The sequence below is a fragment of the Catharus ustulatus genome, chromosome 1 (genome assembly GCF_009819885.2).
Source record: "Catharus ustulatus isolate bCatUst1 chromosome 1, bCatUst1.pri.v2, whole genome shotgun sequence".
NCBI lineage: Eukaryota > Metazoa > Chordata > Aves > Passeriformes > Turdidae > Catharus > Catharus ustulatus.
In genome coordinates, this window is record NC_046221.1 from 64,880,734 (window position 1) to 64,899,727 (window position 18,994).

At 41.6% G+C, this 18,994-nt stretch overlaps 1 protein-coding gene across 3 annotated transcripts in view; it reads left to right on the top strand.

Annotated features, from left to right (window-relative positions):
• The first annotated feature begins 384 nt into the window (after positions 1–384).
• MBOAT1 (membrane bound O-acyltransferase domain containing 1) overlaps positions 385–18,994 on the top strand; it is a 56,623-nt gene continuing 38,013 nt past the window's right edge. For all 3 annotated transcript variants that reach the window (XM_033061774.1, XM_033061793.1, XM_033061782.1), the window contains exon 1: positions 385–502. In XM_033061774.1, coding sequence (XP_032917665.1) covers positions 413–502 — 90 coding nt within the window. In that variant the 5' untranslated portion in view covers positions 385–412. The remainder of the gene's footprint in view (positions 503–18,994) is intronic.

Sequence of the window (18,994 nt, forward strand, 5' to 3'; positions counted from 1 at the left end):
ATAAAAGTAAATAAATGCTTCTTCCTGGGACTGTTTTGGGCGCGACACCCCAGCTCTGCCCTGCTTGGGGCAGCTGAGAGCGGGAACCTTAGCTCTGCGGGTGCTGGACAAATGCGTGCTTTCGGCAGGGACCGCGGGCCGGGCCGGGCCGGGCCGGGCCGAGCCGAGCCGCGGAGCCACCGCGCCAGGGCACCGCGCCCACGGGCGGCGGGCGGCGGCAGCTGCGGCCCCGGGGATGGCGAGGGCTCTCCGCTCCCGCCCCCGGAGCCCGTCCCGCCCCGCCCCGGCCGGCGGCGGCCCCGCCCCGCGGAGGGCCCGGGGCGGGCGCGGCGCGGAGCGGGCGCGGCGGCGGGAGCGGGAGGTGCGCGCAGGTGGCGGCGGGGCCGTGCGGCGGCGGGAGGGGGGATGCGGCATGGCCGAGCCGCCCGGAGCTCCGCACCGCACCACCGGCTCCACGCTGCTGCACCCGCTGAGCGCGCTGCTGGGCATCCCGCTGGACCAGGTGAGGCTGCGAGCCGCGCCGGCAGCGCCGGGCCCGGGCGGCATCCCCGGCTCCGGTCCCGGGCCGGCAGGGCACGCCGTGCCCGCCCAAGGTCTCGGGAGCGGCGCGGAGAGCCCGCGGAAGGAGCGCGTTTGGGCGGGGGTCGGTCTGCTGTCACCGGGAAAGCGTTTCGTTTTTCCCGGCAATGCCTGGCGCTTTCCCTGCTCTCGCAAGAAGTCGCTGCTGGATGCTGCTGGATGCTGTCAGGCACGGTGCTGGGCTGACTGCGGCAGAGTTTGGAATGCTTCGGGAGCTCGGGCGCGGGTCCACCTCTGGGGTGCCCTGTAGGGGATCCTTACGTTCAGGCGCTGCTTTCGTGGTTACTGGACTGTAGAAGGGAAGGTCAGAAGTCACTTCCAGCCTAGTCCAAGTGGAATTGCGAAGTGCATATATGGAGATAGGCAGAACACACAGATGCGCACACAAGCGGTCTTCTGGGAGGGCGAGCTTTGATTGAATCCTTAAGAATATCGTAAATTTTTGGCTGCGGTGGTGTTTTCTAATTGTTTGTAGTCTCCTAGTTAACTTTATCCCTAACAGGCAGAAAAGCGTTGCTCTCCCCCACCCCCCACCTTTTATTGTCTCTCAAGCCTGCATGCACCTGCTGCCTTCCTGCATTCCTTCAGCGACAAGGAAGTTAAGTCTGGAAGTTTGTGCCTATCAGAAAAAGACTCTACCAAGCTACTGGGAAGTTGAGCTGTGCTCTAAGAAACCAGGGCAGCAGAGGTGTGCTTGGTATAATACCAACAGAACATTGAGATTTATTTGCTTTCTTCTGTTTGCAGAGTGAGTGGTGCTATGTGTCATTTTTTACTACTGTTTGTTTTTAAAACTGAGTAAGGAATATGTAATTTTGTAGATTAAACTTCTTCTTCTAACTATGCCAGTTTTCCCTTTTTTTGACAGAAAACAGGTTTTGATGCAAGAAGAGAGATCTGTTGCTCAACACTAAAACATTCAAACAATTAAGGCCTATAATTATCTGTGAGCTATTAGTTTAGGAGAAGGCATGTGAATAGTGATAACTTCTTTTTCGAGGTATTCTATGTCATGACTGATGAGTACAGGAACACCAAAGAAACCAGGAGTAGCAAACATTTACTGTTCCAGCTTGTTTGTGGTGCCACAGCGTTAGGCTGACTCAGTTCCCAGATTGCAGTTTATCTTTCTAAGCTTTCAAAATCTTGCCCTTCCATTCAGCTGAGGTGATACAAAGATGGTGTTGTCTGTGGAGAAGATTCTTCTCGTGCTCTTCTGGGCCTGAGGATGCTTCACTGCATCTGGTTACGTGCTGTGTTTGTCCCTGGGCTCTGGTCTCATGGGTGCTGGTGGTGGGCACTTCTGTGTTTGGTGATTTGTGTCTCAAGCCCAGAGCAGTAAGCAGGGACCATGTGCACTGCGGTCAGCAGTGTGGCTGGGCTGTGCAAGTGTGTGTGCAGGTGTAGGTGCTGTCCCTGTCCAAGACCTGCTGGCTCCAGTGGCACAGGGCAGTGATGGCCCAGGAGGAACCCCCCTTGCCGGGGTTCATCACAGAACTGCAGCATAGCTGCAATGAAATAGAGCTTTCCTCACCTGAAAATCCACCTTTTAAATTGTCCCTGTGAGATTATGTCATCAATACTTTTTAAAAATTTCCTCCACTGCAGTGTGCTGCACCATGCCAAGCATCAGGGATTTCTGCTGTGCTGAAATAGGATGTACCCAGATTGTGTGGAAGCAATGTGCCGCCACTGTTCCCTCAAATCACAAGTCTCAACTCTGACCTGCAGTGCTAAGGCCCCCAAAAACAAAGTAAAAACTTTTTCATTACAACTCTTCTGTCAGGTGGATTGCTTACCTTCCTCGTAAAAATGAGAATGTTTTGCTGAAGCGGGGGGTAGTTCAGTCCCTTGCTTCTGTGCACGGTATGGAGCTCTGTGTATGAAAGACAACTTTGCCAGATCTGAATCCCATGTGGAGCAGGACTGGTTTTACATGAGCCCCTTACTGCAATGCTGACAGGCTCTCTGTGCCTTCTGCTCAGTGGCCAGGCTGCAGCCGGGGCATCTGTGTCCGCATCACTGTGCTCAGCCCGTTGGATGGTGACAGCCCCAGTCTCTCTCTGGTCCATGCAGCTGGCAGTTCCCAGTGGCTAGCCCTGAACCTTCAAAAATGCCAGGAAGTGCCTGGAGAGCAAGAGGCAAAGGTGGAGTTTAGACCCTCTGGGTCACTGTGGTATGTGAAAGCCATACGTGTCTGTGTTAAGTGAACAGAGAACTTATCCCGTATTTTATAGAGATGGTTTTCCATGAGAACTGTGCTATGAGACAGATCTCAGTCTATGTAAAAGACCAGAAAAAAAGTTGAGCTGAAGGTCTGAGAAATGAAGGTTGCAATCATTACCCTTTCATCGCTGGGGCAGAAAAGCTGTGGGTAATGGTACTTGGAAAATGTTTTGTCATCTCAGAAGCAGCTGTTGTATCACTCACTGCGGGAAGCACGGATGACTGTGAAAATGTCGTTTTTCACATTGGGGGTTTTCTAAAGTAAAAAATTACGGCTTGGGTTTAAAAGCAGCCCAGAATTACAGAGGATGGAGTTCCTATCTGTACTGTGTACCTGGCAGACTGCTCACTTTTTGTTTAGGAAACAGTGCACTGCATGAGGACATAGCAGTGTTTTCTGCTTTAGATGCTGAAACAATCCAGATGTGTCAGCATGTATTTGCATGTCTCTTCAATGGATGATTGATCTTTGAATTTAGCATTGAAATATTATTTTTTAAGAAGTGCTATATATGGTAACAAGATTAATGATCTTGAAAGAGGATGAAAAGACTCTCTGTGTTAGATTAATTCTCATATCTCAGGAAAGCAGACTTTGAAGTTTAGCTGACTTGTATTCTAAAAATACCTGTCTAGGTCAATGATATATCTTCAGCAGCATTTGCAGAAGAATTTTGGGGTGTTTTTTTATTTCCATATCATGCATTCCCCAAATCATTGTTGCTGGAATGTCATCCCTTTACTTATACAGTGACTTTTGGCAAATTATACTTTTTTTGTTATGTATGTCCAAAGCAGTTTCGGGATATAGTCCTCTGCCATAAATCAGTGAGATTTGGGAAGTTAAACATTAAGCTTTTAATAGTGTAAGTTATGTAAACAAAGCATGTGCATGTAAAAACACTGTGAAGAAATAAATATACTATTTCAAGCTATATTAAAAGTAAATTTAATGGCATTGTTTATTCATATGCAGTTTTACCATGCCTTCCTAAGCTCTAGGCATCTCTAGAAGTAATTCAGGCTCTGAGGCTTAAGACGCATGATTAAAAAGTTTCACTTCTCAAGGTTATTTTGTAGTACCCCTGATATGCCAGGTTACCTTTTGTTTTAGAAGTAACAACCCTAGTGCAAATGAAAACTCTTACATTTTAACAGGCCTTATTACCCTGACCTATTGTCAGACAGTACCAAGGTTGTGAACTTCGAGGGAAAGAAGTTTGGAGGGAATTCCCTCAAAAAACTGTATAAGCATCTTCTTATGTTAATATCAGAGGGCTTTTAATTTCAGTGTTTTCATTGGTGAGGCCAACCATGTTTTCCCAAAGAGGGAAAAAAAAACTTGACTTGAACTTAATTTTGGCTTTGTCTGCTGGTGGGAATGAAAAACTTTTCATTTTAATTCTTTCATTGTAGGTCATCACACATATTTGTATTTTGGCAGCAGTTTAAATAAAAGACTAACTGTGGAGGGATTCTGGGACATGCCTCTGAATCTTGGGATAGTTGGAGTATTAAAGATATCTTTCCACCATTCCTTATGTTTGAATAACTCTCTGCACAAAGCATGCTAGTGTTTAAAAAGGAGAGAGAATAAAGTATATGAATTTTTTTTAACTTTTACGAAAATCAGCATGTATTCTGCACAGATTCTGATCCACTTTTTGGGCAGTGTAAAGTCAAATAAAAGACTAGCTTTCTAGGAACTTAACAGACTTTAGTGGGTGAACTCTGAGGATCCTTTAATGGTTGTCAATAGAGACATTAGAAAATACAATGCTGAGGAAAGAAGGGTAATTTGTCACAGACCAAAGCGAGATACTGAAGATAGAAGTTCATTAAAGATTTAGTGGGGTTAGTATCAGGTTTTTAACTGAAAAAAGCTGCTCTGAAGCGCTGGCAACAACCATCATGGCTGGTATGAACTATGCTACATTTCAATTTCCTAATGCTGTCATTTTACAATTGAAAATTCTACATTTCCATTTTGAATTGCAGCAGTATTTGTTACATTAAATCCAAACACACTCAACTGCAAAAAAGTAAAACCATATAAATTTTAATTATTTAAGGAGCAATAAGAAAAAATGAAATTTGAATTCAGCACATTTATAGAGAAATATTACTTACATTGCCAAAACCAACTTTAATTTTGATATTTTCTGACTTTTGAGTACCTAGATTTTGTCAAACTGTTTTTCTTAAAAGAAACCATTAAATTTTTATTATAATGCCATGAAGGACAAGGCATGATGTAAAGAACAGAGGAAGAATCTTGCTGACCATCTTTTGGGTCCCCAGTTAAACAGGTGCTTTTGAGTAAGGCAGCAAATGTGAACATTTACTTGTAAATTTACGGTAAATCCAGTCTCTAACTTGTTTCAGCCACTTGTGCAAGGTCTGGGATTCTGTATCCTCCTGGGACAGTGCTGGGACAGAGGTATGGTACTTTCCTCCAAAGATTAAGGCTGTCTCCAAAGCATTTTTTTTTCTGTTCAGGTCAGCTATCAATAACAGTTGCAATAAATGCATGTTCTCCTCTGCTTTGGAAACATGTGCTGCCTTTCCCAACATGTTCTCACTGTGTTTGGCACTGTATTCTTGAACCTTATGGCTGATGTCTTGATACTATGAGTGTAAATATTTCCACACCCCTCATGCCTTGAAAACAAAGCCTGTCCTATTAAGTTTTTTATTTGGCAAGGGACAAAAGTGCAACTGGATCAGCTGCTTACAATTTCCCCCCTTTTAAGCACTTTTCTTCTCATCTGTGTTAAACAAGATCTGGAAAAATAAATGCTGAAGGGCTGCATAAAGTTCCCTGAAACCTTCTCTGCACATTAATCATGCCAGCACTGATTTTGTGGTGCTCTGCAGCTATTTTGGGAAAATCTGAACTAGTGATGAAGACTCTTGGGCTCCAGCCTGGGGGTATAGGCACTGAGCTCAGAGCTGGCTCTGTGTTTTGGGGGGAGCCCCTGGTGCTTAGGGATTTGCTGTGCGTTTGTCAGCCTGGCACAGTGTTTAATTCTCTGGCTGCTCCTTGGCTCCCGTTACAGTTCACAAGGATGGACAGCACTGGAGGCAGGCTTGCCAGACTGCAAAGTGGTGCTGCTAGTCCCTGGGCAGGGGAGGCTGCAGCACTGGGATCAGCATCACTGCAGGAACCCAGCCTTTTGTGCTTGGCTAAAATCAAGTAATATGATTTTTATAACATGTCAATGGGACACGTTTTACTTTGGAGTAAAAAAAAATTCCTCTCTATGTGACTTAGTTACAGTTAACCTTGAGGGTACCAAAGCTCATCTCCTGGATGCTTGGATAGTCTAGTGAGGGTTGTTAAGGACATCTTCTAGAAACTCAGACCTGCTCATGAGAGCACAACCAGATGCAAAAATTTCTACAGTTAGTTTACTAATCGTGGTGAGAGTGTTTATGTTAACATGTAGTTTGTGTGCTTTGGGAAGGAATCGCTTGACTGGCCCCATTTGGCACACTCTGGACACCAAGTGGCCCTGGACCATCAATCCACGGTTCCTTTCTGAGAATGTGAAGCCAAGGGATGGTCCCCAGGGCCCTGCAGTGCTCCAGCTGTTGAGGGGCACACAGCACTGGAGTTCAACTCCTCTGAACTGAGACCCTCCAGACAATGAGTCACAGGAAAGAGCACCTCGCCCTCAGCTGCTTTGCTCTTCAGACACATTTTTGCTCCATCTCAGCACTTGCTAAGATGGACATAGTGGAATTCTCTGACCTTCATCTGGTGGCTTCTTCAGAGTGCAGTGCTGGTGAGGCTTGTTGGGTCACTGCTGAATAGGTGGAATCCAGCCCATTGTGCACAGTGCTCAGCCAGGTCAGCCAGGGCTGCCTCTGCCAACAGGGAGAACAGCCCATGGAGAAAAACAGCCAAGGGAAACCCTTTGGGTGGTCCTGTCCCAGAGCAAGATTGCACCAGTCTCCCTTCTTATGACCTTGATTGGGAATGTTTCTTTTCACCAGTCCTTTTTTTTCCTGGCTTAAAGCATTTTAAACAGCTTTTGCAAAATCACAGGTAAGCACAGACACAAAAACAAAAGCACACATTCTGACATAAATGTTTTTTCTGGTGTTTTTTTTTTTTTTTTTTTTTTGGGTTTTTTTTGGATGGAGTCTACTTACAGTATGTTGCATGCTTAATGGAGTCAAGTGGAACTATTTTTTCTCTTGTGTCTTGGGCTTCCATCATGATAAGAAAATTCCAGGCTTAAAAAAATCCCAAACATCTTAATGATGTGAGAAAAAAAACCTTTGTAAACACATTTTTGAATAAAATATGTTGAAACATATTCACGCATTTCCAAAGAATTTGTTCTGTCATTCCTCTAAGTGTTAGTAAAATTCCCAAATAGAAGGCAATTTTTAAAACCAAAATCCAAAGTGTTAACTAGATAGCTTTTCCAGACAGGATTTTTTTTTTAAATTATTTTTTTCTTCAACAGGAAACGGTACTCAATGTTCTGAAAATTTTTAAGAAAGGTAATCAATCAGTCTGTAGCATGAGTGTTGCTGTGCTATCTGGTCTGAGGCAAACCGAATACTAAATATGAGAACAATTCTTCACTTCCCTCTTTCTGCTTGCTTTGTCCTTGTGAGTTTTGAGCACTCTCAACACTTACCTGGTGTTCACCTGGTGACAGACTGGCTGGATAATGGGAGTTTTGCCTGTGCCCTCATGTCACACCCTGCAGTGTAGGGGGTGGGAAGCTGTCTCAAAGCATGTCAGCTGCTTACCTAGATGACTTAAGCAAAAAGCAAATAGACCTGAGTGTGTGTATCTGGCAACCCTATGGGATAGCAGGTTTAAACCTTTTGATCAGTGAGAGATTATATTCTGTGGTCTTCAAGTTCAGTGAGTGTGTCAGGCTGGGGACATCTGGGATGGAAAAGGGAGGCAAGAAAATCCTCTTTTAAATAATTAAAATAATTAAAATAATTTTAAATAGTACATGCAGAGTACTAAAAAAACTAAATTACAATTTCAGACCAAGAAACAGACTTCAAATGCTGACTGTCCTGAACTGGGTGAGTGTTTGCTGCTTCCATAGACCCTGGTCTTGTGACAAAGCTCTAATTGGACTAGAACAATTTCTTCACTTGTGGTTTCTTGTTCAAGTGCAATTTGGTCCTGGTATGCAGATAGGGCAGGAATGGGGAAGACAAAATGACAAGGCAATACCTAAAACAGTTGAGGTCTCCTTGCTTTCAACATTTCTTGAATAACTCCTGTACTTGTTTCCATGCCCATGGTTTCAAGTAAAACTTTTTAAATGACCACTGAGTAGAAAAAAATTGAATTTTAACTCTTACATCTGGCTTAAATGACATTATAAACTGGTGAAAGTCGTTTTTTCCTGTTAGAGGTGTGAGGTAGTGTTAAAGAGAGTACAGTATTGATTGTTTACCTCATGTGCGCACACAAAGGGCATGTTCAAATCCCTGGCTCCTATGGTTTGTATTAAGTATTTATATCAGCAAAATCCAGCTGATAGATCAATAACTTATCTGTTTTAGAGAGAGTTTTATAATTACTCTGTTCACTCACAAGTGGAGTTTAAGAAGTCTGACATTTACACTTCTTATGGGTCAAGGTTTCGCAGGACGTTTTGCCAGCTATGGTGTATTGAATGTGAAAACAGCACAGACAAATGGAGACAGCGACTGAGAAGTTAAAGTTCATTTTTTAAAAATAAAATTCAGTTTTTGATGGCAGCATTAGGCATCCAGTTGTAGTTGTAGGCACTGTTAGGACCCACAGCTGTCCGTGCCTTGCTGTGTATGTTTGTGTTCATGCTAATTCTCTGGAGGCAAACAATTGTGGTGTGTAGTTGCCACAGCAACTATAACACTGCACTCAGAGTATGGGTGGGTTTTCCCTACTTTGTACAAGTGTTTTGAAAGTGTAGGCATATTGCTGTGAGACACTGGGAAATATGATAAATTCATGAGAGAGAAAACACTTGTTTGTGTTTTGTTCAGAGAATATAATTTTAATTTTGTGTTACCTTTATTACCACTTCTCTGATAGGGTGTAATTTCCCAATTTGTAAACCTAACATTGCAGAGAGGAAAATGGTCTCAGCAGTTTGGAAAAAGAAAGTTTCAGAGGTGTTCTGCTGATGCTAATCAGTAAATTAAATGAGGATTAGAACAAAGAATGGCCAGGACAGAGTGACGTAACTATATTTCTGTTCCATTGTGGTTGGTTTTGTCAATGAGAAGATGACTGTAGATGTTCTTTGCCACAAACCAGAATGAAAATTTGAACTAGATAAAAGAGAAAAAAATACAGGGTAAACTTATTTTCTTAAACCTGCTAAAACCACGTGAAGGGACTGAGAGGTTTGCTTTAGAAATGTGACTTTTAAGAGGGATCACAGTGAAAGTGTGTGTGAGCAGCATGAAAGAAATCCTTCTAGTCCTTAGAGTGATAGGGTGTGTTGAAAGATGATTTATCTTCAACCTTTATGCCAGGGAGCCTTCCACTAGGCCATGTTACTCAAAGCCCCACTGGCCTGGAAAGCCTCCAGGGATGGGGAGTTCACAACCTTTCTGGTCAAGCAAAGAAGGAACTTGTTCCCTTCTGTCTCCCAGAGAAACATGTGATAGGCTGCAGATTCAACAGTGATTAAAATTAAGGTGTTTTTCATGTAGTCCAGACCTGGCTGCTAAACCCTTTCAACAAGAGGCTGAACTTGGCCAGAGCCAGAGTAGACTTGAATGTTTATATGAGATTCTAGGATAAGTGTAGCTTTAAAGAGAAAGCTTTTGGAAGTACCTGTTCTTTTTCTGGCTCCTTTCAGGGCTTGTTCCCTCTGCAGGCACTGGCTTCTGTCAGCCCTGCCTCTGGTGTTGCTGATGCCTTTAGGATCCCAAAGTCCAAAGCATGGCTACTTCCATTATGGGTGAGTGGCTCTGCTAGAGTCATCATCCCCTCCCAGATCTGGACTCCATGCTGGATTTATTACTTGAGTTTCTGACATGGCGATAATATAGCAGGAAGCACCAGATCTCTGCAGGGAAGATTAGCCAACGCCCAGGAGAGGTCATTTCTCTGACATCCCACTTTCAGGCAGCCCCAGCTGCAGCTGTCCTTCTGTTTATTAGTTTATATAAAAAGTAACTGGCTCCTTTTATGGTTTGCAATGTATTCCCCTGTTGGGTTATCCTCTTACTTTTCTGTTCTGATTTTTAACTGCTGGGAGATTTTTTGTCCATGGTCTGAGCACTTCCCCTCTGTTCAGTTCATGATGCTTATCTTTAATGCTGCTTTTGATAGTTCTGTGATCTGCATATATTCTTTGAATTGGCTATGTCAGCAGGTGTCTGGTGAAGTCTGCCTTCATCCTCGGATAGGGTTCTGACATCCTGATCTGTAGTCTCTTATCTGTCTGTTTATCAGTCATACATTTTTATGTGCACCATTACCTCGGTTGCCTAGGTGTCCCAGGCTTACTGGGATTTTTTATTTTGCCTAGATATAGTTGAGCTAAGGTTTAAATGATTATCAGGAGAAAACAGATTCTGTATCTGCCTTCTCTCTTTCCTTTTCCTGTGACTCTCCAGTTTTGAAGTGTAGTCACTAACAAGGATGATGTACCTGTCCAGTTTTAGAAGACCCTAAATGCCACATGTGCCTGTTTGCTGTGTCTAGGATCATGTTTGTGCAATGGCTTGGAGAATTCTGTCTACAAGACGGTGGCTTCATTTATCTGCTGGAACTGGTGGCTTGTGCCCTGGAAAAGCTTTAGGTGGTCTCTGGGGACCCAGGTCTGTGGTCACCTCCAGCTCCGGAGTCTCCTCTCGCTTGTTCCATATAAACTCTGTGCCGCTCATTGCTGGGTGTGTCCCAGCATCAGAGAAACTGAAAAGCTCCCCAAACTTGAATCTGTACCTCAGTGCTGCAGTAACAGTGGGAAAAACACCATGTGCGTTTTGAGATAGCAAAGTTTGCTAGAAATCAAACCTGAAGTGCTTTCTCAAAGTGCCTCTGAGGTATCCAGATGTTAGTGGTATAAAACCTTGCGATAGAGAGTTGGAAATACATTTTGTAAGCCAGCTGGGCAGATCCAGAAATGCCCTAGTTCTTTTAAAGCATGTTTTTTTAGGCTTTATGTGTAAAGCACTTGCTTGAAAGGGAAATTATAATTGTTTATGCAACTTAAAAGATTGTTGAGTTTCTTTTCTCTGGCTATGTTCAGATTCTTAGGGTATTTTGAGAAGAGTTGACTTGGAGTTTTTGGAATTTTGTTGTTGCACTTTGTTTCTTGGATAATAAGTTGCCTGAAACTGCACAGTAGGAGCATCACTGTAATATTGTTAAAATGTAAGAACATTCTTCTCTTTTTCCCCTAACTGTTAAACAGGAAAAAGTGAGACTTATTCCTGTTCCCCAAGAAAAGCAAGTTAGGTTTCAGCTATTGCTGACTCATAAACATGGCAAGAATACAAAAATACCATGATTAAGCAAACGTGAGTGAGTTTTTTCTTCCTCATATCACAGTTATCTTTGGAAAATATCAGTGTTATAAACCAAAGTTTTGCTGTACTGAGTGCAAATAGATGCTCCAGTGGGGGGATATGTAAAGAAGGCTTTAATGAGGCAAAGAAATTATGAATTATGAATTATGAATTATTATTAAAATTTGTATTGTGCAAGTAAAATTAATTTATAGCAAAAGCCAGATCTCTTGGGGTTTTTTGGTTTTTTTGTTTGCATGTCTTTATTCACCAACTGTCGTTTGTTCATGCTGTGTGTTTTCCTGTTAGTTTTTGTTTTGATTTGGTTGCTAAGTTTGAAAACTAGGAAATGTGGTCTTTTTTGGTTTTTGTTATTTGTTTGTTTAATTTGTTGGGGCAACCCCTCAAATTCCTTCAGAGCATGACTTTTTTGAAAGGTACTGATGATTTCCAAATATGTTAGTTAAATGGTGGTTGAGATGTTTGACTTGTGCCAAGTCCTGAGCACTTGTCATCTCCAAGTTACTTGTTTTCAATAGTGTCTGAAGCTGAGTGCCTAAAATTAGACATGCTCCAAAGTTCAGCTTTCAGAAATATTTGCTGGAGATGTAAGGTGCTTATAACAGGCATAACTAAACAGCTGGGGTTATGTTCTTGTCTCTTTGAATGGCTCATGATCCAAAACAAATGATCATGAAGCAAGTATGCTGCAAATTCTGAACAGAAATAAGGAAGGAGGAAAAAAGCCACAACAGGATATTGTCACTGTACATGTTTTGTTGGTGTCTTCTCTTCCTGCCACGGTTCTGAAGGGATTAAAAATAAGTCTGCAGCCCACATAAATGAAGGTTAGGTAAACATGTCATATAAATTGAAAATCACAGAGAAATAATTTTGCTTTTAAACTGTAGAACAATAGGAAGGGTTAGTATTTTGTGGTTGTGAAAGTGAGTATCTGGAGGTGGCAGTTCACAGAGGTTTGCTGATTCTATATGGTCACAGTAATAACAAAGGAATTAAACGAAGATAGCTGTGCTTGAATTGAAAAAAGAAAAAAAGCAGCACATACACAGCTCTTTGGAAATAGGCTAAAAATGAAGAAAATAGCTTATCTAGAAAATCTGCTGGCCAACAGAATCAAGGGCCTTGGGGGAAATGTGTGACTTGACAAGCTGCTGGAAAATATAAATTTTTCATTGTTTTTGGAAGCAAAAAAATTGAGTTTTACTATCTCTTATATTCGCAAGTATAATTGTCTAAATAGAAACTGATTTTCCCAATTAAATGGTTCTGACTAAGGATTACTGCCAAAAAATATGGTTGTGCATATATTTCCTTCCCTTGTGCTATACTTCTTTTTTCTCCCATGTGAAAAAACCTCTCTATTGAGCATCTGGTTGAGCTGACTGAAAATTAACTGTAAAGAAAAAAAAAATTCTCTGCAGACTCACTGTGCATTTTCCCTTTACTGCTGGCTTCCCAAAAATTTTGTGGGTCCTCTTCTGCCCGTGAAAGGTAGCTGGGAATACTTTCTGTACCTCTTTCACCAAATCCTGTTGACTGCATTATTGGAGAGGATATGGTCTTCCTTTATTTTGCTAGGTTGGAGCATAAGACAGCAACATAGATCTTCACCTTTCCATGTTGATGTATGCCAATATTATGTTTTTATGCTTGTCTAAAAGCATTTGCTTTGCTCTTCACTCCATCTGCAAGTGCTGTTGCTGTGTATTTCTGAGACAGAAAACTGCTTAGGCGAGAAGGAGGACAGGAAGAAGTGAGGTTTATAGCACCTGCTTGGGGAAGCAGGAAACCGAATGTGTTTGACCCCACCCATTGTGTGGGAGAATTGTTACCCTAAAACTCTTCCACGCATATCTAGCAGCAGATATGCTAGTTTGCTTTTCCCCTGACTGGCACCTTTTTTTTCGGTTGGTTGGTTTTAGTTTGTGTTTCATTTCATTTTGTTTTGTTTTATCCCAGTTCTGTTCCAGGCACTTGAAATTAGAGTAGAATGCCTGCTTCTGGAATACAATCATGGTGTTTTTAAATGTTAAACCAAAAACTGAAGCATGAGAAACTATGGGTCATTTTTGAAAACTTCATTTCTTACAACTAAATGAAGTCCGGCTTCACAGTCTAGGGATTTCTTTTTGTTTCTGGTAAAGTTACTCTGTGTAGTAAAAATTTTGTTTTTAAGTCTGCACTGTACATTTCTGCATCTAAACTTACTCATCTAGAGTGCTTTTACAGTAGAAATACGTGTTTTAGAGTTATGCTTTAGGATTTGGTGAATTTCAACCTAGAATTGCCTTTTTTCCACATTGAAATGAAGAGAGATTTAGATGGACTAGCTCTGGTATTAGGACAGATAAAATCTATCCTTTTCTCTAGCAAAATCTGTGCATAAACTTTTTAACCACCTCCTAATACGCTAATTTTTACAGCGCCCTTGTTTTAAGTTACTATGAACATGACTGAGCATTTAAATACAGGATGTTCCAGATTTTCTGTGTTTAAGTGCCTAATAAAGTGTTACATAATACCATTACAATGTCTGAAAAGTTCAGTCTTTGATCAAGCCACTAATTCCAAGGATAATGTGCTTAAATTTAGCACAGTGCTGACAGTTTCTACAGTGGGGAAAAAAAAACAACTTTCTTTTGGCTTAGAATGACCTGTCACGTTGGCACTTTTTTTCCCTTTACTGATATTTGTTTCTTTCTGTTGTGTGCAGTTACTGGATATCACTGGGATAATGTGAACAAAACTGCTCTGTTTGTATTGGTTTGTATTTTTAAAGACCACTGACATTTTTCTATAGAAAAGGAACTGAAAATAGAATTGCACAGACATTGCAGCAGCAGAATGGGGCAAGTTATTTTAGATGTGCCAGTTCCCATTCTAGTGACGGATTGCACTTTAAACCTACTATTTTATTTTTAAATTGATGAATATGTGCAGGCTCAAGGCTTTCATCTGGCCTGAAAGTTAAGTTTGTTTCTGAACTGGGGCTTTACAAACACTGCTATAAGGATCACTGCTATAAGGATCCAAATACCAACCCCTGTTGGTATTTGGAGAAGATATTTTACATTGAAGTCACAGAAAGACCTGGTAGCAGGGTGGTTGGGTAGGCTGTTTGTCTGTATTCCTTCTTTGCGTTTTGAATAAATCAACTGTGTACTTATCAGTTAGACAGAGTGGAAAGGTGCTTGACTTACTGTGTTGTGTTCTAAGTTTTTAAAAACTAAACTTTTAAATGTGGGTGGGGGGAAAGTCAGGTCTGCCTTGATGCTACTCTTAGTGCTACCAGTTTGAAGTTATTTACTCAAAACTGCAGATGTAAAAACTGGACTGAAATCTAAGGATCAGTCAGTGCTTGAGACTGTGAACTTGAGCTGGATTATATCTAATGAGATATGTCTTGCTTCCTTTTTGGTGCTGTGGTGTCCATCCATTTTCTGTGGTGGATGAAGAGACACTGTTGTGGAGTGGGAGCTCAGCAGTGCTGAGAGGTGGTGTAGAAATAATGTTTGGGATTTGGGGCACTCATCACATCTGAAAACACTAGCTGGGGTCAGTATCTGTTATCCAAGAATTCCTTTGTGAGAAAAAGGTGAGGAAGTGGTGTATTTAATGATTATGGTAACCAAGGATCCAAGCTCCAGATAGGTGCCTGACTCTTGCAGATGGCTCAGAAAGAGAGGGGGGAAGCAGTGCTGTGGTGTTCCTACCCTGGGAACTTCCTAGAGTTCTAGGGACTTTCAGAGAAGGCTTTGCAGGGACTCAAGGGTCTGCTTTGTTGTATTTTACTCTCCTGGAGTTGTTGTCCTGGAGTTGTTTCTGTTAATTTTCACTTAAGCATCTCTCTCCTAACTTTACATATGCTTAAATGGGGCCTTCTGAGCATACATGACATAAGAACTGGAGTGATGAAGTAATGTGGTGATAAGGTCAGTCTGTTCCCTCTTCATCAGTATGTATTCTGCATAACCAAGGAGGGTAGATGGTACAAGATGCCATCATTTCTACCAGAAGTACTTGATCCAAGTGACTGGTGAGGAAGCAAAGCTGGTAGTTCTGGTATTAGTTTTTTTTGCTTGTTAATTTTGTTGGGATTTTGTGTGTGTACGTGTGTGCCAAATTTCTTGTTTGGATAACAATACTTCACTCCACTTTTCCTTTTCTTGTTAAAATGCCCTCTATACTCTGACCTGCTGGCTGTAGTACTGCTTTTAGACATGTCTGACACGTAACACTGTGTAACACTCCACCTGCACAGAGGTACATCAAATTATTCTTTTAAAGTATTTTTTGGAGTTAAAGATACTGTAATTAGTGTGCTGCCTCACTGCTGAGCAGTCTGAAGAAACGAGACAAATCTTCTAATAACCTAAAGGCATTCTGGTTTAAAAGAACCACCAGAATGACTAAAGGCTCCAGACTGTTTGGTTTTTCTTCTGTTCCTATTACAGGGAGGAATTAGTGCTGGCTATCTTAGGTACAAGGGAGTTTCGTCATTTGGCATCACTTGCTGAGAGAGCAGTAATTAATGAGGTACAGGTAGTGGCAGAACATTGCTGCACATAAATGATCATTGCTTAAACATCTGTTCAACATACAGAGTCATTACAGCTCAATGTGAGAGCTGTTGACACCGAGATAAAGCTGTTTTTGGATCAGGTCCACGCATTAAATTTATCAAAGGTAGGTGTATGAGAGTGTGACTTAGCATTGTGATGTAGATTTGACTTTTCAAGCTTAATTTCGACTTAAATGTTTTTCTTTTAAAATTTTTGATGACTCAGGGTTTAATCTATAACTGTATTTTGTGTCCTGCTAGTGGTTATTCTGCTAGTGGTTTCACAGAGGTAATCCAGAAAGAACATCTGTTTCAAGTTTACAGTCTAAATCATGGAAGGATATTTGACCCTGTAAGTAGGGAAACAGCATTTACCCAGGAAAACAGCACAACAAGCCAAAATACTGTCAGTTTTGTATATTCTACTTCACCAACTCCATTTTCTGCATGCAACTGCACAAAAAACACCAAGGCTGTGGCAACTTAGTGCTGCTTCTGAAGAGGACAATAATCTTAAATTAGTCATGCATACATGCTTTTCTCTCTCTGTCTCTCCCATGAGAGAAATTCTGTTTTCAAGCCTTTGCTTCTGTTCCCCCAAAATCTTGTATAGGACTCCTAGAACACAAAGCTAGAGAAATAAGTTGTTTCTGTATAGTACTGGAGATGTGACATGTCAGCAGTGGAATCAGTATTTCCCCAATGTAGATTAATTTGTCTCCTCTCTGATCCATGCTGACAGAAAATACGGCATCCTGCAAGTGACAGCCAGTTCTGCTTCCTTTACAATTGCTTGTTTGTGCTGGCTCTCAGTGCACTGAATTCTGTGTGAAGCAATACCACTGTGGGCAATAAGGGGAACTGCACAGATGATGTTACACAAATCCTTCTCCTTCATGGAAGCCCGAGTCAGGATTCTAGCAGTGGGAAACTTGGCATGGTCTCTGTGATATTGCCCTCCTTTTTGGAGGTGCTTGTCCCCTCCCTGTGTAGCGCTAAGTGATCTCTGCAGAGAATATTTGTCCTTATAGTTCATAAAAATAGTCTGGAAGATCAAAATATTTTGAGAAATTTCAGCAAGTATCAGATATCTTTGGGATCTGATTAAAGACTATTCCATCTCTCATTCTTAACACGCCCCTTCTAAATATCACGCTTTTGATGTTACAAAATGCTGTAACAACAGCAGGTCTGTTTTTCAAGATTAAAGTAGAAATGTCTCCAACAAAGTGAACTTAAACATGTTGTTTGCCAGGTGTCTTTGGTCATATGTGCAAAATATTCTTTTAAACATGGAAAACAAATTACTGCATTTTTGTAGTTCTTGCTTTATTCTTTGTGAGAAAGGCATCACCCTGAAAGATGGGGCTGATCTCTGGCAGAGTGGAATGCTTTATTATGGCATCCCCTTTCCAATATACTGCCCAAGCACTGTTGTACTCCACAGACAGTGGTTTGACTTGAGAAGTTGCTATTGCTGTCAATCATTTCTGTTAGCAAGGTTCTTTATGCTTTTCCACATACTGAAAACAGCTGTTTGGTCATCTGTGGTAAGTCCATGAATAGAGGAGAAAGTACAATTTACCAGATAAAAGCCTTGTACAAATCTCCTACAGTAATGATCAGAAGCTCATTAGTACATGGCAACAGAGTATCTTGACCATGAGCTGTAACCTGGTTTTTATGCTGAACCACCATGGGAGGCCTCTGCTCTTACACTTCTGTTCAGCAAATGAAATGCAGATTTAAACCTTTATTTTCTCATTTGGCTGCTAAGTCCAAGGCCTGGAATAAAAGTAGAGCTATCTTTTGCCTTATCTGTAACCTGACAGCATCATCTGCTACGTGTTGAAGTGGACATGGACCTGGATGCTGACTGGGAATGTTCTGACAAGCTGACTGTGCTCAAACATACTTGTACCTCTGTCTGTGAATGTGTGTGAACGTGCAACATGCCTGGTTTTTATCCAAAGACCATGTGCTCTTGAGGACACCCCAGCACCTTGTCATTCAACAAGGAGCATGTTAGCACTGTGGCTGCTTGTAGTGATTGTCAGAGTCTCAGCATTAATAGAAATTTTGCTTACCGAGGACAATTTGGTTTGGGTAATGGACTTAATTGCCATTTGGAGTTTGGAGAGAACTGCGTGATCAATTTGTTATATCCTCCTAGATTTTTGGAAAGTGAGATCAGATTTTCTGCAAGCCTAAGGGAGGAAAAATGTAATAGAGGAAAAACAAAGTGTTTTTGTGGTCAAAACAGAATGCAGGATATTTCCTTCCAATACTTAACTGTAAGGAAAAGGTTAAAAGCACTAAAATAAGATGTTGTGTGTTTGTACTTAACTATCTCTTCTAGTAACTCTCAAATGTATATTGCCACTTTTTAAACAGGGAGATTTGCAGATGCAAGGCTTATGGGGGTGAGCAGAAATTAAACTTTCAGAAGTGGGTTATCAGTAGCCTACCTTCAACTACAAGAAGCAGTGACCAAGACTCTTTGTAATAATTTGGTTTAAAGGGATATAGTAAGGTTTTGTTGCCTCTCATATTTTCTGTTTCCCTTCTCAAGAATTTCTAACTAGGAAAAGCATTTTCTCTTTTCTCCTTTTAAGATTTTTGTGGGATTTGTTCAGTAATTTTTCAGTGCACCAAGCAACACATTTACCTCTCTCTTTGGAAATTCCCTATGGCTCCATGGCTTTCCTGTCACAGGGATTTGACAAGTTACTACTTTTCTTTGAGTTTTTTTCCCCCTCCTCAGCCTTCACCATGGAGCCAGTTTGCTCCCAGAACAAAAAGTGGTAATCATTCCTATTCAGTGTTATTGACATCAGGCTTATGTCCTCCAAAGAGTGAAATTTTTAGACCCACCTATTTAACTCCAGGTATTTGGGACCTTTATTTTTTGATTTGCCAATTGACACTTGCCCTTAGGAGTGCCCACTTGCAGATGGTTAATTGGATCAAATAAGATACTGAGCAAAAAATTTCATGGATTTCCTCTGAGAGTGGGTAGGAAGTTGAGGAGATGACTTTCCTATGTAAAAGACCCTGCCTGTTGATGGAGATGAGTGAAAAGGTGGTTCCAAATCCCTAGGCATTACA